The sequence below is a fragment of the Fusarium solani genome (genome assembly GCF_023522795.1).
Source record: "Fusarium solani strain SB1 chromosome Unknown bctg00000011, whole genome shotgun sequence".
In the NCBI taxonomy this organism is placed as follows: Eukaryota; Fungi; Ascomycota; class Sordariomycetes; order Hypocreales; family Nectriaceae; genus Fusarium; species Fusarium solani.
In genome coordinates, this window is record NW_027072149.1 from 2,521,117 (window position 1) to 2,544,718 (window position 23,602).

Sequence of the window (23,602 nt, forward strand, 5' to 3'; positions counted from 1 at the left end):
CTACCGCCTTCTCCTTTGCCAAAGGAAGCAACACGATGCTTGCAATGACGCCTGCAATGACGCCCGCCTGGGGGCTGGAGTCATCGGCTGTACACCTGCTCCTGTCTACCTCCCTCCTTCTGTGCTGCATCCTGTGCATGAGCTGCTTGATCCTGGTCGTCGTGACGATCCGCCTCGTCATCCCCTTCCGAGGTGCTTCGCTTCTGAACCTCCATCAAGAGCCCGAAGCAGACTCTGCAGGCTCCACAGACTCCAAGAGCACTATAAAAGGCCTCGCGAATCCCCTTCACAAACTCATCCAAGCAGTTCACAATCACTTCGCTCCTCAACCAGCATCCCAGCCAACTTCCCAACCAACTTCCCAACCGACCACTCCCGCCTCAACAAACCCAACTTCATTCAAGATGACTGACACTCTTCAGGTACTCCCCTTTGCCTTCTCCATCCTGTATCCCCATTGCTAAACCCATCTCATAGGACGTTACGGCCGTCGTCACCGAGGTCTCGAACCAGGACATCGTCTTCCACGTCACTCGTGACTTCAAGATCAGCTACTGGTCCAGCAAGACTTCTGATGAGACTCAGGGCGAGCAGTACAACTCCGAGAACCTCAAGATCAACGGAAACCCCGTCATTGTCAACTCCAAGCTGCCCATTCTCGCAGCTGTCGCCTACAAGAACCCCAACACCAAGGAAGACGAGGTGAGGAAACCCCATCTGACCATCATCCGCCTGTTACTAACTGAATCGCGAACAGGTTCGTGTCTACTATGTTGGCGAGAAGAGCCTCACTCTCCGTGAGATTCGCCGCACCGGCAAGGGAAAGTGGTACGATGGCCAAGTCTTCAACCAGCAGTCTTACGACATCGCCGAGAACAGCGGTCTGACTGCCAACGTGGTCGCTGTTAACAAGGGGTCCTGCGAGGACAACCCCCGCAAGGAGTGGCAGCTCAAGGTCTACTACCAGCGCAAGGCCGATATCCTCAACGTTGTCTACAACGTCCTGAACCAGAGCGGCGAGAACTGGTCCACCCGCTATGGCGTCAACGAATAGGGAACGGGGAACAGGAGCAGACAGTGCTGGTGTTTCTGAGTCTGGAGGCAGAGGGTCAGGTTTTTGATTCGCTCGCCGGTTTTTCCTGGCCCCTTCTGACCTACTGGATCGGGATGGAGTGAACTGGTTAAATTGTTTTGTGCACAGGTGTACATGGAGGACTGGGGCCTTTGATAGGTCTAATATCACTGCAATTCTCTAACATGAACTCTGTTTTGACGAGAAGTGCCACTTGAGATATAATCTCGTGGCTGATCTATCAACGACTTGGAACACTACAGAACTATGGTAGCCCGTCTGAAGTGTTAACAACTCATTCGACAGTCTTTCCCTATCATGAGTCCCGAGGCACAGTGAGCTTGACGCCGTGTGCTCAGCCATTGACGTGGCCTGGTGTCTGTGTCTCAGAGGGGTCAATGGCCAATCTGTTGGGCATTGTTCTTGCTCGCGACCACTGTCTTCCACAAGGAAAGCAACACTTGGGCGTCGCCTACATGTCCGACCAAACACACTACTCTGCTGTCAAAGCCCTTCGTCTGCTTGGGTTCGGCAAAGATCAAATCCTCAGAGTGCGCGCCGACAAGTCCTTCCGACTGGACCGCACAGCTCGAGCAAACGAGATCCAGCATGATCGGAGGGCGGGTCTGTTCCCTTGAATCGTTGTTGGAACTATTGATCCACTGCGTCAGATCGCAGACATCTGCAAAAGGGAACGGCTTTAGCTCCATGTAGATAGTGCTTATGGTGCTTCTGTTTCAGGCTCTCGATATGAGGCAGCTAAAGAGCTCAAGTTTGCTGACAGCCTGTCTTGGAATTCCTACAAATGGAAGTTCCAAACGCACAGCAGCGGGATCCTGATAGTTATGGATAGAACTAGTCTTGTGAAGAGCTTCGTTAACGAGGGAGATTTCCTTCGAGACGCGGTTGCTTTGCAAGATGAAGAAATCTCTAATTTTTGGAACTACAGCATGGAGATTACGCGTCCCTCATCCAGGCGATGAAGTTGTGGCTCACCTTGCGCGTCATGGGCGTCGAAAGACTCGGCCGTGGGTCGCATCACTGATTCAAGCTTGCAGAAAGAGCAGAGAAAGAGGCGTTACTCAAATCGACTGGCGACGGAGGATGCAAAAGAGATGTGATCGAATGGGGCTAGCATCGCGTGGACCAGATGCTATTACAATTAAAATTAAACCAATCAATGTTGGTTACTATTTACTCCGAAGCTGCATGTCATCCTAGCAAGAAACCCAGATTTACTCGCAGATGTAGGGTAACTAATCGAGAGCATTTTCTTTGCGAACCTTGATGTCCCAAAGTGCATGCCTCAGGCAGCAAGAAGGCACAGAATGTGGGCCTGACCACGTGATTTCGCGTGATCTCGTGTTTCAGGGTCCGCGAATTGCGTCATTGCAGCAGGAACAAAAGATCGCGAGCAACTCAAAATTCGACGTCAATGGATAGAGCGAAGGGGCTTCTTAGAGATAAAGAGCATCAATCATTTAAAATGCCATTCTCACGAGCCAAAAAGACACTGAAATTGGTCTATGAGCAAACACAAACACTCGTTCCTGAGGCAATCGCAAAAGCAATATGGCGCTAGACTGCGTGATTCCACCCCTTTCCGCGGGGCCCCTGATAAGAAAGGGCCCACTCGTAAAGTGTTGCCAGGGGACCTTCAATTCTCTGTAACACGGGCAGACAATTTTTCTTCCCTTCCTTCATCATCATCATCATCATCATCATCACCATCCATCAATCAATCCATCTCTACGACTCTCTACGCGTCACCCACCATCAAAATGTCTACCGCTTTCGTTCAGCGCCCTGCGCCCGACTTCACTGCCACCACTCTCTACCCTGGTGGCGAGTTTAAGGACATCTCGTTGTCCGAGTTCAAGGGACAGTGGTGAGTGCGCCGTCTCCGTCGCGGCCGTCAATGGCCCCAAGCCTGGCGTCTGTCCATCACGAGTTCAATCGCGACTAACCTCTTCATCCAAATAGGGTCGTCCTCCTCTTCTACCCCATGGACTTCACCTTTGTCTGCCCGACCGAGATCATCCAGTACAACAACGCGCTTGAGCGTTTCCGCGCCATCAACACCACCGTCCTCGGTGTTTCGACCGACTCCCACTTCACCCACCTCGCCTGGGTCGAGAAGCCCCGCAAGCAGGGTGGCCTTGGTCCCGACCTGGAGCTCCCTCTCGTCGCCGACAAGTCCCACAAGATCTCTCGCAGCTACGGCGTCCTGATCGAGGATGAGGGTGTCGCCCTGCGCGGTCTCTTCATCATCGACCCCAAGGGTATCCTCCGACAGATCACCGTCAACGATCTCCCTGTCGGCCGCGACGTCGAGGAGACCATCCGCCTCGTCAAGGCCTTCCAGTTCACCGACGAGCACGGCGAGGTCTGCCCCGCCGGCTGGCAGGAGGGTGGCAAGACCATGAAGGCCGACCCCAAGGGCAGCCTCGAGTACTTTGCCGCCCAGGGTGAGGCCACCAACGGCAACGGAGAGTCTCGCAAGCGACAGCGCGCGGAATAGATGACGCCGGCGAAAGCATTTCTGTGTGGAGGAAAAGACGATTGTAATAATAGTACCTTAGACTAATCAGCAACTGCAAAACAAGGCTTGGGCTCCGGGATGGAGATTAACTATGCGCATCCTTCGCTCCTTTATTGTTCGTGACCTGCCTGAACCTTCTGACCAACCAAAAATGCACCACCCAGCGGGTTCTAACCTCCAAGCTTACCTTGATCAAGAGTGTGCGACAACAGGACATCAGCCTGACGACATGATGTCCTCCCCAACCGAGATGGTGATGCGTTATCGTGAAAACACCGCGCTAGCTCGTGATCGATGTGCGCAAGGATCAATCAGAGTGGCTGTGCTATTATGATCTTCAACAAGCTCTCGGAACCAGGGCTGGCGCTGGTTAGACCAGTCGGGCTGGCGATGATGGTCATGCTGGTCGAGCTGAGTCGTCTCCCATGTAAGTATTGCTAGTGAGCGCCTGTCCTGTCCTGCCTGGTCTTATATAAGACCTTGACTCGTCCGTCGACGCGTACCTGTTGAATGACGTATGGCTCATCGCCAAGTCTCGACCCTCAAAGTCCCCGACTCTTCTAGACCAAGACCATCTTCAACAGCCGAGGCGCTTCCAAGACAAATTCATGTGCAAGAGAGAGAATGTAGAAAAGATCAGCAATTTCTTTGAGAGATTTAACTTTGACTAATGCATCCCCACTCATGATTCTCTCAACCAGGCCTCAAAAGAGGAGCTCGAGGCGCCTTCTGCCGGCAGGGGCACAGACACAGTCAGGTGTGTCGTCGCTGTGGGGGTATGCAACGTGAATCGGGAGAAACTATACAAACGATTGGCCCGGAAGGGGATACGAGAATCATCCCAACTAGGGTCTTGTTGGTTGCGTCCTCCTTGTCCCCTGCCTCTGAGTGGTGCAACCTCCCCACAGCCAACGGCCCACGAGTGATTTCGCATGTTACAGTACTCCGTACTTGGCCTAGAGGGCTTTGAGCCCAGAGTAGCACCGAGTGAAGCTATTTAAATGGCTTTGCTATAGACTAACTGCGAACCCCAACCCCCCCGCTCCCTTAAACCCTGTCCCATATGCCGACTATCAGTTACTAGTTCTCCTCTCCATGCAACTCTGACACGAAACGGGCGACGGCCCGGGTCCGCCTTTATGCAGAAAACAAGTGATATTCGTCGAGGAAGCCAATGAAATCATGACAACATACGTTTCCCCAGTCCCAGTCTTGTCTCACACCAGGTCTCCCCGCTCCCAACACCACTCAATAAATCTCTTAAGCGCCCAAGCCCGGAGAAAGGGTTTTCGTGTATTGTGCTCTTTTTTCAAAATTCCATCTTGAACGCCAAAAATGCCTGGAAGTAGTCCAAAAGGTCCTGGAAGTAGCCCAAAGGGTCGCTCGTCGCCCGTGTCCGAGCACGCTCCCGAACAGGAACAGGTCATCGAGGCGGACGACGATGTTGGAGACAGCGATGCCGACTCTGCCTTGGGGCCGGATGCCGAAAGCTCCACCGCTTCGATTACATCCAGTATTCTACAGTATAGGACTATTCATGGGAGGACGTACCACAGCGAGAGAGGAAATGCCTTTTATTGGTGTGTGTCAAAGGTAGTCACCCTCGAGTTCGTTTACTGACGGAGCTCAGGGGATCTAATGACGAAAAACAAAGCGAGGCCATGGATATCATGTAAGATGAGCTACACCCCTCATTGAGTTGAAATTACTGACACAGTGAAGCCACCATATGTGGACCCTAGCTCAAGACGGACGACTTTACCTAGCGCCTCTCGAGAAAGATATCGAGGCAAGTCAAGTCGAAGAAGACAAGCAAATCCTCGCTAACCTTGAACTTAGAAAGCTCTTGATATTGGATGCGGAACTGGTAAGCAATCCCCATGATGTATATGGTATTGGGACGAAGCTAACCCGTTATAGGTATTTGGGCAATGTGAGTGAATGAGCATGCGTGAACCGACGAAATAGGGCTGAAGATGAAGTACAGTGACTTCGCCGACGAGTTCCCTGGCTGCGACGTTATCGGCACTGATATCTCGCCAATCCAGCCCTCTTGGATTCCCCCGAACCTGAAATTGTCAGTCTATCCACGGCCTCTGGGCATCTTTCTCTAACACAACCCACTTAGCGAAATCGATGACTGTACTCAAGAATGGACCTTCACTCCTGGAACCTTTGACTATGTTCACATCCGATATCTAGTAGGCACCATCCCCGACTGGACTGAGCTGTTTAAGCAGGCCCACAAGACTCTCAAGTCTGGCGGCTGGCTCGAGAGCTTTGAAGCCTCACCTACTATTGAGAGTGACGATGGAACAGTTACACCCGAGTCTGCCATGGGGCAGTGGGATAAGATCTTTATCGAGGGATCCAAGTCAAGCGGTCGAAGCTTTACTGTTCTTGCTGATAACCTCCAGAGAAAGGCTATGGAGGAGGCCGGATTCGTTGATATTGAGGAGTGGAACTACAAGGTAAGAACGGCTTGCTAAATGTGCCACATTTTACTGACATGCTTCAAGTGCCCTATTAGCCCATGGCCAAAGGACCCCAAGCTCAAGGAGATGGGTCAGTTTGGACAACTCTTTGCCACTCAGGATACCGAGGGTCTTTTGACTTTTGTGGCCAACGCTTTGGGTTGGTCTAGGGAGAAGTTTTACGTGTACATCTCACAGTTCCGCCGCGAGATTCGCGACCGAAGAAATCACCCGTACTTCAGGATTAGGGTGCTTTGGGGCCGCAAGTTGTAGAGGGAGGAGTCATGGGGGTAGATTATGTTGCATCACTGGAGTAGGAGTTGTCTGGCTCGATGGGGTCCTCAGGGTTGTTAGACCTTTTCGCATTTTGGAGAGTAGCGTTGTCAAGTAAGAGATACATATGTCTGCGAGTGCTCCCTTTTCCCATGTTACGATGTTGACGCTGGTTGTAATATAGAACCTTTGCTAAATATGTGCAAAATGCTAAAGCTACACAAATAGAGTCAAGAAGGCAAGACTTTTCGTCCTAAATAAAGGCCCCATCGGAGACCTCATAACTATTACTCTTATTTTAAAAGGATAAGCTGCCCAATGTAATTGCCGTCCTCGTCCTTTGGAAGCTCTTGAATCGCCTCTCCACTCATCAAACCATGGCAATACGCCTCCCTAAATACACCTGTTAGCTTTGCTTGATACCAGGCGGATACTACTGAGCATATTAAACTTACCCGATGAACTCAAAACCGTCATCATGGTTCTCACTCTTGGGCCTTAGCACGCAAGGCCACCTGAGACCAAGAACAGCCACAATCAGATCCCCCTCCAACACGTCGTGATGACCTAGTCCCATGTGACCACAGTCTGTGACAAAGAATCTTCGCTCACAGTAAGCGTCCATGACTTCTTGAATCCAGCTCAAATCGAACCCGAGCTTGTAGAATGTCTGTAATATCTCGTTGCGTGCGGCATCTTGTTCCGGCGTCTCCCTCGACATTTGGGTCACATCGTAAAAGTCCATATACTTTTCGGTATATGTCTCTGTTGTGACATTCTTGCTCTGCAATGTCTTGGTCAATGGAAGACCGCCAATGAGCGTAAGGCCGAATGCGGTTTCGACTTGCTCTCCAGTTGGATATGACTTGAGCCGGTCCATACAGTCGTTGTATACCTCTCGAAGTCGACTGTTTTGGAAAAGCTCTCCGAAATGGCGGTACTGGCTTCTGTATGTGACGCGGCCTATAATTTTCCCCTGAACCGCGAGAGTTAAGGGTTCCTCTGTGGGAATAAAGGTGTGTTCGCCCTTCTCACCCTCGGTTGCCTTAAACGGCTGACCGATGCCCCAAGTACAGCCATACCCGGTCTCCATTCTCCAATCGGGGACCCAGCTTGGCCATCCTGGTACTTTACTCCGCTGTCGGGCAGACCATATGGTGTCCAGACCATCCATGAACTCTGACTTGATGATCTCCTCGGTTGCCTGGGCGTAGACTTCTTCGACAGAGAGTGAGTAATCAATGCGCACGCCCTTGTCGCCCCAGAAGCGTCGGTCCTCTTCGCTAATACCAACTAGGGCGAATATCTTGTCTCGGGGATCCGTAGCTTGACGAGGTCGCAGACGCTCAAGAAGATCCCGTAACGCCCACCTGCATGTAGGCCGCGTCTTCTGGCCAAAGAGCTGAGGCATGTATTCACTTCCAGATTTGGAACGCCATGGAATTGCAACCATCTGGGTGACGAGGCACATGCCATCTACCTTGCGACTGTTCCTATCGTGGATGGCTTTGGCCTTGTGGCAGAACCACCTGGCTGCTGCGCTGACATGCTCCCAAGGAAGGCTGTGTGGTCCACAGACGACAATGGCCTTGCGAGCTTGGATGATTTCCTGAACGGTCCACATGCGTTGGAACCAAGGTCGGTCAAAGAATTCAGAGAAGGCGTCCCATGAGGTTTCGTCGTTGAAAGGGATGCCCAGCTCGAGGGACTGTTCTTGGGTGAACTTCTCAACTCGCTCAAGCTTTGTCTTCTCGTGTTCTCCGTCGTCGGCGTATGCGTCCCATCGAAACATGTCTGTGGCCTTGGGGAGGGCAATGTCGCCCACCTTTTTGACAAAGTCAAAGGCCAAAGGAGTAGACGCGATGGCTGGTCCCAGCCACGCAAGGACTGTTTCTGCCTCTATGTAAAGTGAGCATGGTGTGCTGAGTGCCGAGACGTGGCGTTGGACTTACTGTCATAAATCATGTTCATTTTGGAGACTTGCTCCGCCTTTTCCTCCAAGTTATCTTGATTGATGCATATTTGATCAATCCACAAGGCCTTGTGGGGGCTGAACTTGATGATCTCTCCAAGCGCCTCGTACAACGAGGGAGTGACTCTGAGAACTCCTCCATCACACGGTAATTCGACAAGATTGCTAGGATCGCCCCAGCAATATGAAAGGGCCGTGTATTTGATGGGGTCCTCGGGGTTCAGCTCGACATGCTCAAGGCTCGCCTCGAGTGGGCCGTCTTGGACAGGCTGAGTGACCGTGACGAGGCGGATCTGCGACGTAGTCACTGGTTTGTAAGTGTAAGAAGTCATGGCTGGAGAATGTCAAGAAAGGGTCCACGTGTATGTAACTTAGGTATGAGAACAACTTGCACTTTTGCTTCTCTTTATTCTTTATGGGTGGGTGCCTAATGAGGCCTCTAGGGCCTCTCATTTGGCCCCCACTGTGGCGGAGTGTCTGACTGCAGCGCACAGCCGCCTCATGGACGGGATCTTCGGTATAGTCTCACTTGCCACGGGCTTAGTCTCCATCGCAGGAAGTTCACGGCATTCAATGGTTTCATTAAGACGTATCAGAATATTTGGACTTGCGGGACTGCATGAAGATGTCCCTACTCAGCCCTCACTATCCAGCATGCCCAGGACATCTAGATCGCTCTGCCAAATCATGTAACCCTCTTCCCAGGGAGCAGCATGTCTGCCTTGGCAGCGGTGGCCTCTGACCACTTTGATTCCTTGGACCTCCTTCAAATATCTCTCCATCTTGCCTGCTTGGGAGATCGGCACCAGTTGATCCTCGGGACTTTGATCAAGCAGAACGAGACGCGCGACCCTTCCTTTGGCAACCCTTTCAGTCACCGTCTTGACATCTAACCTTGCTGGACTTGCCGCTGGCCATGTAGTTTTGTTTTCTCCAAAGCCTGTACGAGTAGAATCTCGTAGACTTGAAGATGCTGATGCGAGTGGCCCAAGTCACCGACAAGATCTGGGATGTCGTATAGACCGTTTAAACCAAGAACAGCCGCAGGACGTGGGGGCGAAGTGATTCCTTCGAACTCGGGCCCCAGTATTGCGGGTCAAACAAAACCGCCTGAAATACGGGGCATGCGCCGGCGCTATGGCCCGATAGAAGATACGAGTCGTCCTGGAGTGCGAGTGAGCGAAGTAGAGTGAACGCTTGAAGAACATCCTTGATGTGTCCCGGGTACCTTGCGCCGCGAGACGCATCTTGTTGATCCCCCTTCTTCGGATCATAGGGTATAGTGGGATGCGTAGGAAACGGAGAAAGGGTGTAGTTGATGGAGACGATTGCCGAGATGGGCACATCCGAATCGTCAGATGGAAACGCATGAGCCACTGCAGCTTCGATAGATGAGGAGTCCAGGTAAGGATCCCTCCAGGCGCCGCCATGAATATGGACGAGCCATCGGGGACCCTTGGAAGCGGAAGAAATGGAAGGGAGAGTCGTGATGGCTTCGCCAATGCCGACTAAGGACTTGATAAAGCGTGGAGCATAGACGGTGACGTTTTGGAAGCGGTTTGGATTTGAGGCATACGGGATGTTCTTGGCAACACACACAGAAACAGGATTGAGAAGGTGAGGGCTGGAAACTTCAACAAGTTGCCACTTTGCGTCCTCGTTATTGATGTTCATGGTAGTCGACATGATGAATCTTACTGGCTTGTAGAGAAACAACACCTGCAGTGGTCATGCGCCCTCTCCTCTATTTATGTACTCAAAGGCTGTTAGGGTTGCAATATCTAGCATATCGACTGTAACCTTTAATTTTTTTTTTGCCTCGGTGACTTGTCTCTATTAGGGCAATACACTATGGGCAATGGAGATTGTGCTACTCTGGCTGTGCTTTAGCGCTGATGGGTCTGGTTACAGCACATACAAGGTTAATGCATGCTTGATTCTGGCCTCTTCCCACTCTTCGATCAAGAATCAACGGAGAAAATCGTTACCTATGCCATGGCTTGCGTGGTTTTAGGGTCTAGTTCCACTTGAGATGAGTGGTCATAGAGGAAAGAAACGCATTGTGTCTCTGTGAATGAGCCACTCGCTAGACAATATCGACGAGACGTAAATAATTATCTGACATAACGAGATAGCCTCCAAGTGTCCTCAATTTACTTACACCTATTCCACCAGAGTTTAGATAAAGATCCTTTCCGAGGGTACGTCGCAGCAAATCACCCCGCGACGTGATCATTCCCTTCACTCGTTCCCTTGAGGCTTCATTTCATGCAGCTTGTGAGCCAAGTCTTGAGCATATCCACGCATGGTCATCGTGGGATTCCAACTACCCGCAGTTGGAAAAAGGGCAGCTCCAGTGACATGAACATTCTCAATCCCATGAGGACGATAAAGCTCATCCAAGGAACCACCAATTTCCTTGGGTCCCATAAAACAAGTGCTTGACACATGAACAATACCAGGGATTCGAATAGTGTCGACTTCTGGTTTCGTCTTAATCCAGCCATGAGTTGTCTCATCCCACCATTCGATACTCGACTCGTGTTCATCACCACCTGACATTTCTTTAATAGTATCGTAGGTTGCCGTATCCACCACGTCCCAACCGGCATAATCCTCGTCGCTCAAGGTCCTTGATGCGACAAGTTAGATAGATGTGAAACCGGATACACAACCCCAAAGTACGGGCCGCGTTTCATATCCAGTCGCACGAACGTAGTGGTGATATGTGACATGAAGTGATCGAGGACGGAGACGTAAAAGGCAAGTGCAGCCTCCTCCAGCATAGTATGCAACTCCTTGATCCGCGATAATGTCGACACATCTCCGGACCCATTCGGCGTATCTGCGAGCTCTGTTGCCTGGTTATGATGGCGTTGAAGGCCGCGGTCTGCCTCTCTGTAAGTTTAAAAGGTGGCCGGTCGGCTGCGTCTTTATAAGATATGGCCCGGACGACGTGGGCGAAAAATTGTAGGCATATAGCGATGTACTTCTTCCGAATCTGCTGTTTAAATCGGGAGTGAAATGGTGCGCTGCGTTCCTTATGCAGCTCATTGCTATGTGAGAAACGCAGTGCGTTTCTCGAGGGGGAAATACGGGGCGGAAATTCTAGATGCTGATTGGTCAGAAAGGGGAAACGCACTGCGTTTCTGGCGTACATTCTTGAGTAGGGATAGCATTTTAAAAAAAACCTATTTGAATATATGTTTTTAAAAAGAAGTATAGATGTTGAATATACAATAAACTTAAAAACTTTAATATAAATAAGTACCTAGTACTATTTACTCTTACTAGATGCGTTAACTAGACATTTACTTATTCTTAAACCGCAGTGATACTTTAACTAAGTCAGCTCCTAATCCCGGGTTTACGCGAAATGTTCGGCCGTGCTTGCATTGTTCTTAGCATGATCGACCTTATGATCGGGGAGGGCATCCGTGAGGCCCATTGAAGATGCAATCGCCATTAGTCTTGCCTTCTCCTCGTGAGCTGCCGTCTCGCCAAACACAACATCCATATCCTCGAGACTCTTGCCACGAGTTTCGGGCACGAAGAAGTAAGTAAAGCCCAAGGCGAGGAGACAAAAGGCGGCAAAGAAGATATAGGTGCCCCAGCCGATAGTCTCCAGCATATCGGGCGTCACAAGGCCGATAATGAAGTTACACATCCACGTTGCACTTGTGGTGATGGCCATGGCCTTGGAGCGATTACCCAGGTTGAAAATCTCAGAGGGTAGCACCCAGCCAATGGGTGCGAAGAGAAGGAGAAGTTGATGTCGTAGATGTAGATGAAGGCAATGCCAGCCCAGCCCGCCGATTTGTTAGAAGTGAGAGACGAGCCGTATCCTCCGATGATTCCACCGACGATGACGAGAGAGATGAAGGTTCCCGTGGCACCGACCATGAGCAATGGTCGACGACCAATTTTGTCAATCAGGAAGAGGGCGGGCAGCGTCGAAAGCGTGTTGACAATGCCGTACACACCAGTCGCCAGGAGACCAGAGGTGCTTCCGGAAAGCCCCAGCTGGGCAAACATGGTAGGGGCGTAATAGATGATGGCGTTGCAGCCCATGAACTGCTGGAAGAACATGATGCAGCAGCCAATGGCGAGGCGCCTGAAGGCGGGCAGGGTATTCACGAGCGCGACATGCTGAGCGGCGAAGAGGGAAAGACCCTGCTTGCCGGGGAACTTTTCTCGTGCCATGGACTCGTCGAAGAGGACCTCGGCCTTGATGGACAGGTACTCGGTTCGGAGAGATTCAGTGTCAGGATGAACCCGGCGAAGTTGAGCCAGGGCGGCGAGAGCCTGTTCTTCCTTGTGGCGCATGAGGTAGAAACGCGGGGACTCGGGGTAGAAGATCATGCCAACGCCTAAGACGAGGGCAGGAAAGATCTGGAGGGCGAAGGGGACTCTCCAGGCAGCCTCAGACTGCCCTGTGCATCCGTCGGGGCCTACATCGTTTCGAGGATCGAAAGTGGGCTTATCGGAAGTGCCGCCCGAGTAGGGGATATCGGGCGCGCACCGATGGCCGCCTATGTACTGCGTCCCGTACTCTAGCCAGTAGCTCACGAGGATGCCCAGGGTGATGCTCAGCTGCTGCAGAACGACGAGTGTGCCTCGGATGCCGGGGGTCGAAACCTCGGACATGTACATGGGCACAATCATGGTCAACATTCCAACGGCGAAGCCAGCTACAGCACGGCCTGAGAGGTGGTGGTGTGAGAAGAGGTTGGTTTGCCAAGCGAGGGTTTACTACTCACCTGCGAAGAGCATGGGGATGGAATTGGCGCCAGCCTGGAAGGCCGAGCCGATGGTGAAGATGACGACGGCCAGGAGCATGGAGCCCTTCCGGCCAAGGTAGTCGGCAACGGGGCCGTTGACGAGAGATCCGAACCACGCGCACAGGAGCAGCGTCGAGACGAACCAGCCCTTGAAGCCGCTGTCGAGGAAGATGCGCGGGAAGTCGGCCGCGAAAGACTCCATGGTCAAAACGCCCGACACCACGCCTTGGTCGTAGCCAAAGAGGAAGCCGCCTAAGCTGGCAAACTAATCACGCGAGGTTAATTGTTGCACCCTCGCTCGATTCGGACGACATGATAATTACCATAGAGAGTCCCAAGATATATGGGTTCTCGCGCAAGAGGCGCAAGACACCCTTCTTGGGCGCCATGCCGAACTGCGGCTGCTCGGTTGCGTGTGCACCTGCCATTGCTGGAGTGGATGTCTCGAATAAATAAAAGAAGAGATTGCGTATCCTTAGTTAAACCCGGGGAAGGATGGATTGAATCTGGGGAAAGACAAAGAACTCGATTCGTGGAGAGGATCCGGGGTATATGTATTCGAGCAAAATTCTGCAGACATAGTCTTGCCCCTGTCCACCCCGCAGAATTGATCAGTCACGAGCCCTCTTTCATTACTCGGACTGGAGTTGTCCGGACCAATCGCCGCCTAACCCGACTCGAAAACGGCCCGACCCACCCCGGAGTACCGTGCTCCGGAAGCGCCGTCACGAGTCCCCGTAAACCAGGGCCGGACTGCTGTGCTCCGGGAGGCATCGAGTCATGCGCAGTTTTTCACACCACACGGGATCAGGCAGGGTTGAAATTTCTTCAAAGACATGTCATGTCTCTTCCGTCAAGTCACACAGGTTCATTGAGCAGTTAGTTCAAAATGGGTGATGATTTGATCAAGACAATCCAGACTCTGCGAGAGCGCGTCGACCTTTTGCTGCTGCAGCAGAAGCTGTCGGCTCCGACTCGACGCGTCCTGATCGCCCTGGCTGGTGTGCCGGGGTCGGGCAAGACCACCGTCTCGGATGCTCTCATCCAAGACTTGAACAAGGATGGAATTCGCGATGTTGCCGTCCTCCCAATGGTATGTGTGCATAGTCTGCCATGCCCCAACCATTTCTGCTAAACGGTGCCTCAACAGGACGGCTTCCATTACTCCCGCGCCACTCTCTCTTCCTTCGACGACCCTGCCGAGGCGTTTCGGAGGCGAGGCGCACCTTTCACCATCGACGCGGCCGCCTTCCTAGAGCTTATCGTGCAGCTCAGGGCTACGCCCGTGGGTGCGTCATGCGACGAGACGCAGATCAAGGCCCCGAGTTTCGATCACGCCATCAAAGACCCAGTGCCAGACGCCATCACCATACCTTCCCAGACCAGGCTCGTCATCATCGAAGGCAACTACACACTCATCGACCAAGCGCCCTGGAGCATCATTTCCAAATTGGTGGATGACAGGTTGGCCGTACCAGGACTCCTAAAGACTCTTGTACCAGGCTAACAAATGTTCAAGGTGGTTTGTCGACGTGCCGACCGACGTTGCCAGAGAGCGCCTGGCGGCCCGACACTTGAAGGCCGGAATTGAGACGACAAGAGATGCCGCGCTGTTGCGGGCCGAAGAAAATGATATCCCCAATGGCAGAATGATAAGATCCCTGCTGATCGAGCCCAGCGTGCGCATCATGAACTGACCAACGTTGGAACGCTGGGCGAGGCAGCCGCCAGCGCCAGACGGAAGAAACACTTTATTTACTCTGGATTATTGATGAATTCCGGCCAGCCAAAGATGCCGAACATGTCGTCTGTAGATTCCGTCTGCCATGTGGAAAAGTCCATCCACGAAGGGTCAAGCTGCAGGTTTGCCCACCCGTCCGGGGCTTGCACAGGGTCTGGCAAGATGACGTCGAGAATGTTGGCGCAGCGGGTGGCCAGCTGGTCCTCGACAAAGACATTGCGATAGATGTGACGCACAGTATTGAGCTCCTCCTGCCACCGGGGCTGGTCTGGAGAGTCCGAGCCGCCGAGGATGGCGAGGCTGATGACCAGGGAGGCGTGGAACATGAAATAGCTAGAGGACATGAATCAGCGCAGGGCCCTCTTGGGCGCTGATGCAGAGCAAACCTACATTGAGTACCAGGTCACGAGCCTGGTGATTTCTCTGCGCTTTGTATATTGGTCGATCGAGGCTACGGTTGCGCTCGCGGCTTGCACCGCGATCCGCATGCACTGCTCATCGACCTGGTCCATCTGTGCCGGGACAGTTTCTTTCCCCCTCTCAACCGCTCGTCTCAGGAAGAGCTGGCGAAAGAGGATGATCTTGAGGTTCCAGAAGCGCCACCAGAGACGGGCCCTGTTGAAGTAGAATGCCGGCTCAGCCAGCGAGACGTTGTTGTTGTCTAGCCTCAAGTATGCCGGTAACGTGTGGGACCATTTGTCCAATGCTGCATTCATGGATAGAGCGTCTTCCGGAGAAACACCTGACGATGAGAGCAGCCGGTTTGAGATGTAGTTGGATTGAGCATGCAGGTCGCTCTGATACTTCATGCCCGAGTATAGCGTCGGCTCATCAATCTCTCTAGGCGGGACCTCTGTGCTGCTGGTGAGGTGCTGTTGCCCATGTCAGCGAGACGCCATCAACATTCCAGTCAGACACAGCACACCTCATCATGAATATTGAGAACTGGCCGGACGTCCATGGCCTCCGTCTCAGGCAGGAGGATCGGCCTCCCAAAGGTGGTCGAGGCACCGCTGTCAAACATGTATAGCCCCCACCAGACACGACGGCGCATCTCTCGCTGCAGGAGACTGATGTTCCAATCGGGTAGCTCTCGGTGAAGACCCAAGCTGAGCGCCATTCGCGTGGCAAGTCCAAGGAAGTTGGATCCTGTGTTGGGCTTGTTGCGCTTCTGGCTCAGGTTGCTGAAGAGGATGAGAGCTTGAACAAGGGTTAGGTTCGCGCTCTCAAACAGGCATTCGTCCTCTGAGAATGACAAGGCTTGATGATAAAGTTGGTCATGGAGCTCGCCATCGGCGTGGTTGAGACACCACGCGCCCAGTGCCAGAATGATGTGAAGCAGCATCCGCCATGAACGCCGCTGCGGTCGCTGTATAACCTCGTCGAACTGTGCTCTGAAAGTCGGCTCATGGACAAAAGGATAGCTGCGGTGGTAAACTGAGAAGTAGCTATTTACCAGTCGCTGCATGACCTGTCTCGATGCGACCGAGTCATGCAGCTGGGAAGAAGACGCTATCCCAGCCCAAGGTCCTTCCATCACCCTGGGGCTGTCACCGACGTGGGACCTTGAACGGCCAGTCCAGAAAAGCAGCGATCTGAGGAAAAAGACGCCGGCCGTTGATCCTAGATGCATGTTAGTATCCCGAGTGTCTCTGGGCTCCGCGCTTCATTACCCAAGTATCCTGCACCTCTTGGCTCGACAGATAGTGACGCCATTCCATCGGCGAGCTCACTCACGTCTTCCTGCCAGTCAAAGCCATCGGCCTCTTCAGGGACGGCTTCCGAAATGGTGCTGGCGGGCCGAACTGGACCACCGGGTGATGTAGCGTTTGCTGGTGACGGCTGAGATGCAGCAGACTGGAACGCATCCGTCGGAATGTCGACCGCCCGCGAAGCAAGGGCTTCGTCGATGTTGACATCGGGAAGAAGCTGGCCAAAAAGATGCTCAATGCTGGCAAGGCGTCTCTCGACTCTCGTAAGATAGCTGTAGGCAGAGGTCAGCTGGACAGCTCCGAGCCATGGATTCAACACTTGCGCTCGCGTGAGCGGAGATCTGTGAGCCCTCCCACTATAATGACACGGTGTGGCATTCCGTATGCAAGCACTGCATTTTGGTCTGTCCTTGGAGCACTTGACGGGTTAGTCCTTGCCTGTTAACCTCCTTGAGACATGACTTACTTTGAGTTTCTTCCCCCGACAATAATCACACTACCATCGTTAGCCATGAGAAGACCCTGTCGTAGATTATAAAGAGGTCACTTACTGCCAAGCTCCTCTTGGAGAGTGATTCGATGTCTGTCATGCTGTTGTACCGTGGTGTTGGAGGATAATACAGGGGGACAAACTAGAGGTGAGGTTGAAAAAGTAAATGTAACATGGCATTTGAAAAATGACAGGGGTGACGGGATATCTTTTTTCCATCGCTTAATAAAGACTTAGACTTTCGGGAGAGAAACACAGCCAAAGGGGTCAAAGGGTGTTGCCTATTATTAGCCTCTTTCCCGTCGTGTCGTCTGTAGGACCTGCTGGAATCAAAAGGATGTCAAACATGGCATGGTAACTGGCATCTGGCCTGTCGAGTTGAGTGAGAGCAGTCACTTCCTCTTCCCCTTTCGCGTAATCCTGTTTGTACTCTCATTTTGGGGATATAGAGCTAACATTTATTGTCGTTTTCCCCGCACGGCACATGAAATCACTATAAAACTCTATAAATTTCAGCCGACTAGCATCTTGAGAGAAAATCTCCATATATATATCTAATAGAACACAAGATTGGCCCAAGGTTCCCAGAATATTGCGTAACAAACTTCATGCTTGAGCTACATCTGTAATCCGGGCAAGAGTCTTCTGGTTAAACTTGCGTGCGCTGATTTGGGCCTCGAATAGGATATCTAGGTGCTCCGCGCGAAGTTTCATCTCGGGGACGCAGAAGAATGCCCAGACGGCATAGAAGAAACTCAAACCGCCGAAAAGGAAGCCTAGATGGCCTTAGAGGTTGCCTTGATCCGGGTTAATGGCGAATGGCAGTGCCATAGCAAAAACCAAGGCTATTAAATATTAACTAAAGCTCGCGAGAGCGATTATCTTAGATCGAAGCCGAGCGGTTGCTGTCTCGCCTATGATAACTATTGAAAGAGGGGTGATAGCAATTCCGTAGATAAAGTTCTAGCCTATTATAAGAATAATCTGCGCCTAGCAGAGGGTGGTGTTGTTGTAGTAGCCTGGTGAGATTTAAAGGAAGCTAATAATGCAAAGGATAACCGCCCTAACACTAAGCGACGAGAAGAATATGTGATAATAACTAAAGAGACTAATAATAACTAAGGCAAGGAGGCTGCAGGTCCTTATGCATAAACGGCCGGCCGTTTAAATAAGGTCACATAATATATTACATAGCTAGCTATATAAATAAAATCTATTATATAAGGCCATATTATAAGTAGGCTATATACCGCTTTTTTGCCCTCTTATAATATAATTAATAGCTTCTATAGTATTAATTCTAATTACCTCGCCTTATCTTAGCTATAATAGCTTTAATTAATAACTCTTATAGCTTCTTAGATAATATTTTTCTTCTTAAAGGCTAATTTAACTTATAAGAAAAGCTTATTATAGTAATTAATACTTAGGCAGCGCTATAAAGATATATTTTTATTTCTTATAGGTCTATAAAGATTATTAATAAGAGACTTAATATTAACTTTAATTATAATTAAGTAAAAACCTTTATAGCTACTAAGAAATAAATATAAAATATTACTTTATATTATATAAAATACTTTTTTTTGATTATTATTAAAAAATATATATAAGACTTAATAATATCTTTAATATTATTTTAATCCTTATTTTTATTATAATAATTATTATTTAAGCTTTATTTTAATAATATATTTCATATATTATTAATTATTATAATTAAATTAATTAATAATTTATTAAATAATTAAATTTAATATTAAGCTAAGTAAAATTAAGTTATATTTATATATAACTTTTAATATATTTATTATATAATAAGATATATATAATTTTATTACTTAAAATAAATAAAAGCTTACTTAGGGTTAAAGTAATATATATACCCTTATTAAATAACTTAATAATAATAGCTTTTAAAATAAAATCTAATTTAATAAATATAATAAAATTATAATAGTATTATTTATATATTTATAATTCTTAATATACCTTAAATTATACCTTAAGGTATTTCTCTTAAATTATATATATAAAATTAATAAATATAAAATATTTCTTTTTAATATAATTAATATTAATATTTATTAATAATTCTTTTATATTATTTTTTTTAATAATAAAAAAAAATAATTTTATTTAAGTCTTTAAATAATTATTATTCTATCACTTTATGCCACCCAAAATAGGGATCAAAGTATCTCAATTAATATCTTAGTAATTTCAATAATAAAGGCTCTATACCTAAAGCCTAAGGTCTCAATGGGCTCAAATCAATAAGGTTTATCCACATAATTATCGATAGCTTTAATGACGCGCTGAAACTAGCTCTATTTATAATAAATAGCTTGCATCTTGACCAGCTGAAGTGGTTAAAATCCCCTTCGCGTAGTAGCTCCCCTCCGACGTCAACCTTCTAATTATCCTTGTAATTCTTAACTACTTGAAGAGGTCAAAATCTTGAAGGATTACGCTTCCGTTATCCTCGTGAGAGGAGGTTTAACCATAACCAACAATAACCACAACTAACTAGTCAACTAATCTGCGACCGGCCAACTGATCAACAATACACTAATGAGATCGCGATGGCTGCTTTCCGCAAAGACCTTTAACCAGCGGATCAAAGCAGCGCGGCCAATGCCTATCGGCATGCCTTCCTATATGACTAGGATGACCTTGCCGAAGAGGTCCGTAAGCTTCGCAGGGGCGCGAAAAGCACCTATAATAGGCTACGAGAGATGATATCGTACGGAGCTATTCGGAGCGTTGCGGTGGGCACGCGGCCTACTAAACGAAAGGTTTAGGTTGAATTCGCGATCTTCGGCTGTAACCTTCTTCTTCTTCTGCCTGGCCTCTTTCCACCTGGTTATGATATAGATGGTCGATTCAACTTCGTTAGAGAAGAGCTTTCTTTATTGAAGGCCCTTAAAAGGAAGCTGAAGAAACGTAGGCATCTCGCCTAGAAGGAAATTGGTTTCCTTAATGGCTTGAGAGATAATAATAACACGCACCCATACGAGGCGTGGCTTATGACTCTCGTTATTAGCGTCAATACCTTCCGCAACGCCAAATGAGAAGATCGAAGAAGTCTTGCTGTGGCCAGCCAGGATCTGGCTACGTAGCTGTAGGCGTAACTGTGTTGGGAAATGGAGGTTATCGGCGTCATAGGTTTCGGAGGGATTGGTTCCTGGAGTCGGCGTCGGAGTTCTGTAAACCTAAAAAGTGTCGGCGCCGGGGCTCGGCGCCGGACTAAAACTCGGCGGCAGATAGAAGTCTATAGGTTTAATTGATCAAACCTATCCGGTCAAATGCATGATGCGTATATCTTGGCTCGTGTGAATGTGCGAATGATAGTAATTTCAATAGTAATTTCAATAATAACTTTAAATAATTATAAATTATATATTAATTTTATAAAGTTATTTTTCTTTTTATAATATTTATAAATTATTATCTTATTTATATAAATATTATTTAATATTTTTTTTATTTTTTTTTTAAATTAATTTTATTTTTATATTTATAATATATTAATAAAATTATCTTAATATATTATTAATTTATCTTTACTTAAAATAAAAATAATATTTAATATTAAGAAAAATAAAAATAGTTTTATAATATATAATATAAAATTATTAATTTAGTTATTAAAGATATATATAATAAGAGACTTAAAAAATAAAAAAATATTATTTTTTTTTATATCTTAAAGAGATAAGCTATATTATAAAGACCTAGCTAAACCCTTATAAAAAGAGATTTATTAAGGCCTAGGTTTATTAATACCTTTACTTAAAGTAATTTATTATATTATAGGCTAAGGGTATTTATTAGCTTATTAAGAGCTATATAAAATATAATAAAATTAACCTCTTTAATACCTAGAGGATTATTAAGCTTATTTTATTAAATTAGCTCTTTAAACTTAAGACTAATTAAGCTAAGTAAGAAATTATTATATATCTTAATATCTCTAGGGTATTATATAATAATATTTATAGCTAAGTATTATATAAGGCCTTATAAAAGATTAATACTTAGTAAATATAATTATTAAAAGAGCTTCTTATATATATAAGAGTCTTTATAATAACTCTTAGATTACCTTATATTTATATTTTTTAGCTTTTATTAATAAAAGATTTACTTTTTTAGTTATATTATCTTTATTTATATTAGCGCCTTTAATACTTAGAAACCCCTTAGCTAATTATTAAGCCTTATAGGTTATTTAATTACTTAGTAATTAATTTAATATTATTATTATTAACTATATAATATAAGCTTTTTATATTTAAGGTTATTAAAAAGATATTATAGCTTAGGGTATTATTATAATATTTAAGGTATTATTAATATAGCTATAAGATAAATATTAAAGTATATATATTATAATATAATTATTTATTAAATCTTTTTTTTTGAAAATTTAAGCTTACTTTTTAATTTATATTAATAATATATATAATAATATATATAATAACTCGCTTTATAAGCTACTTATTACTACTAAGGTCCTTATTAAAAGCCTTTATTATTTTAGAGATTATTATAATTATATATATAATTATATATATAATAACTTAGGTTATATCTTATTTAATAATAATATTATTAATAATTATAAAAGCCCTTATATTATAAGCTAATAACTCTTATATTATTTATTAATAATATAAAGACTTAAAAGTAGCTTAATATATTATATTACCTTAAGGAGCCTTAAGGACTAATTAGTTATATTAAAAGGCTATAAGATTATTAATATATTATAATAAAATAAAATATAATTAATACCTTAATTATAAATAAAAAAAAAGGTATTATAAAAAGGGAATAAATATAAAAAAATAAATTAAAAAGAAATAAATAAGTTATCTTAATTAAGATAAGGCTAAGAATAAATATATTAAGTATAATATAAAAAAGAGATAATATAATAACTTTTTTAAGATAGCGAGGTATATAAGAAATATAAAATATTACTAAGGAGGATCTTATAATATAAGAGAAATTATATTAAATTAAAAACCTCTTTTATTAATATTTAAAGAAGTGCTATAATATATATTTTATATATATTATAAAAAATAAAAAACTTATTAATCTATAAGTATATTTATAATAACTTAATAGCTTAATTTAATAAAGTAATTATTAAGTATATATATAATATAAAAAATATTTAATTATTATATATATTTATAAAAAATAATAAAATAATAATATTATAAAATAGCTTTTTAAATTATTTATTATATATCTTATTAAACCTATATTATATAATTATTTTTATTAATACTTTAAATATAAATTCCTATTTATTTTACCTCTTAGATAATAAGTAAATACCTTATTATCCTTATAATAAGTATTAATTATATAATCTTACTAATTATATACTAAGGGGGGCTATAAAGCTCTAAATCTAAGCGCTTAAGTATACTGCGAGTTTATTATAAGTTTATATTAGGGTTTAGGTAATTATAATATTAATTAAAGATATAATTAAGCTATATAATATATTAATTTCTTATAGCTAATTATTCTTATAGTAATATATAAATAATAATTAGCTTATCTTAAGGAAAATACTTAATAAAAAGGGCTTTATCCCTAGCCCTAAGGTTTATATTAAAATAAATTATAATTAATTTCTTATTTATAGGCAAAGTATATTATATATATTATTATTAAGCTATAAATAAAAATAAGTTATTTAGGGTAAAATATATTAATACTTAAATCTATTAAGTATTTAAGATAATAGCTAATATTTATTAATTACTAAGTGCCTTTATTACTAAGGTTATAATATTATTAATAAAGATTAAGATATTAAAAGGGTTTAAATATTAATTTTAATAATAATTAAATATCTTAAAAATAGTATTATATATAAGAATAAAAAGTATTTTTTAATAAAAAAGTCTTAGCTTTATATCTCTCTTATATTAAGTTAATTTATTTATATTATTATTATTATTTTAATATACTTTATAGCCTTAAGGGGCTATATTTATTATATATAATTAATATTAATAAATAATATATAATTTATTAAATTTATTATTAAAATTACTATTAAAATTACTATTATTTATATATTTATATAAGCTAAGATATATACATTATGCATTTAATTAGATAGGTTTAATTAATTAAACCTATAGACCTCTATCTGCCGCTAAGTCTAGCGCCGATACTTTTTAAGTTTATAGAACTCCAATGCTGACTCTAAGAACCAATCCCTCTAAGTAAACCTATAACGCCGATAATTTCTATTTCCTAATATTACGCCTATAGCTATATAGCTAGATCCTAGCTAGCTATAAGACTTCTTTAATCTTCTTATTTAGTATTATAAAAGGTATTAATACTAATAATAAGGGTTATAAGCTATGTTTTATATTAGTTATTATCTTATAAGTCCTTAAGGAATATAATATCTCTATTAATAAGATTTTTTTTTTCTTTTAGCTTTCTTTTAAGAGCCTCTAATAAAAAAAACTCTTTTTTAATAAAATTAAACCTTCTATAAA

General features: G+C 45.1%; 8 protein-coding genes across 8 annotated transcripts; 4 read left to right on the forward strand and 4 right to left on the reverse strand.

Moving 5' to 3' along the window:
• Positions 1 to 35: 35 nt before the first annotated feature.
• Positions 36 to 1,054, forward strand: MRS44_015947 (uncharacterized protein; the record flags this gene model as incomplete). Its single annotated transcript, XM_046271136.2, has 3 exons — positions 36 to 422; positions 478 to 702; positions 758 to 1,054. 3 exons carry the CDS (start codon positions 36 to 38, stop codon positions 1,052 to 1,054), a joined length of 909 nt encoding a protein of 302 aa, XP_046129891.2.
• A 1,799-nt stretch (positions 1,055 to 2,853) lies between these two features.
• MRS44_015948 (uncharacterized protein) lies at positions 2,854 to 3,593 on the forward strand (the record flags this gene model as incomplete). Its single annotated transcript, XM_046271132.1, has 2 exons — positions 2,854 to 2,960; positions 3,056 to 3,593. 2 exons carry the CDS (start codon positions 2,854 to 2,856, stop codon positions 3,591 to 3,593), a joined length of 645 nt encoding a protein of 214 aa, XP_046129889.1.
• Positions 3,594 to 4,949: 1,356 nt separating this feature from the next.
• MRS44_015949 (uncharacterized protein) lies at positions 4,950 to 6,361 on the forward strand (the record flags this gene model as incomplete). Its single annotated transcript, XM_065619417.1, has 8 exons — positions 4,950 to 5,194; positions 5,245 to 5,286; positions 5,337 to 5,407; positions 5,458 to 5,481; positions 5,535 to 5,547; positions 5,602 to 5,691; positions 5,743 to 6,085; positions 6,134 to 6,361. 8 exons carry the CDS (start codon positions 4,950 to 4,952, stop codon positions 6,359 to 6,361), a joined length of 1,056 nt encoding a protein of 351 aa, XP_065475489.1.
• Positions 6,362 to 6,654: 293 nt separating this feature from the next.
• Positions 6,655 to 8,665, reverse strand: MRS44_015950 (uncharacterized protein; the record flags this gene model as incomplete). Its single annotated transcript, XM_046271120.2, has 3 exons — positions 6,655 to 6,754; positions 6,817 to 8,260; positions 8,314 to 8,665. 3 exons carry the CDS (start codon positions 8,663 to 8,665, stop codon positions 6,655 to 6,657), a joined length of 1,896 nt encoding a protein of 631 aa, XP_046129887.2.
• A 694-nt stretch (positions 8,666 to 9,359) lies between these two features.
• MRS44_015951 (uncharacterized protein) lies at positions 9,360 to 10,019 on the reverse strand (the record flags this gene model as incomplete). The annotated part of the gene is made up of 1 exon (XM_065619418.1): positions 9,360 to 10,019. One exon carries the CDS (start codon positions 10,017 to 10,019, stop codon positions 9,360 to 9,362), a length of 660 nt encoding a protein of 219 aa, XP_065475490.1.
• A 555-nt stretch (positions 10,020 to 10,574) lies between these two features.
• On the reverse strand, positions 10,575 to 13,542 carry MRS44_015952 (uncharacterized protein; the record flags this gene model as incomplete). The annotated part of the gene is made up of 6 exons (XM_065619419.1): positions 10,575 to 10,965; positions 11,019 to 11,231; positions 11,705 to 12,010; positions 12,073 to 13,036; positions 13,094 to 13,379; positions 13,438 to 13,542. The coding sequence occupies 6 exons, from the start codon at positions 13,540 to 13,542 to the stop codon at positions 10,575 to 10,577; spliced, it is 2,265 nt and encodes a 754-aa protein (XP_065475491.1).
• A 461-nt stretch (positions 13,543 to 14,003) lies between these two features.
• MRS44_015953 (uncharacterized protein) lies at positions 14,004 to 14,811 on the forward strand (the record flags this gene model as incomplete). Its single annotated transcript, XM_065619420.1, has 3 exons — positions 14,004 to 14,207; positions 14,265 to 14,578; positions 14,634 to 14,811. The coding sequence occupies 3 exons, from the start codon at positions 14,004 to 14,006 to the stop codon at positions 14,809 to 14,811; spliced, it is 696 nt and encodes a 231-aa protein (XP_065475492.1).
• A 58-nt stretch (positions 14,812 to 14,869) lies between these two features.
• MRS44_015954 (uncharacterized protein) lies at positions 14,870 to 17,157 on the reverse strand (the record flags this gene model as incomplete). The annotated part of the gene is made up of 5 exons (XM_065619421.1): positions 14,870 to 15,188; positions 15,246 to 15,727; positions 15,781 to 16,478; positions 16,529 to 16,856; positions 17,119 to 17,157. 5 exons carry the CDS (start codon positions 17,155 to 17,157, stop codon positions 14,870 to 14,872), a joined length of 1,866 nt encoding a protein of 621 aa, XP_065475493.1.
• Positions 17,158 to 23,602: the final 6,445 nt, after the last annotated feature.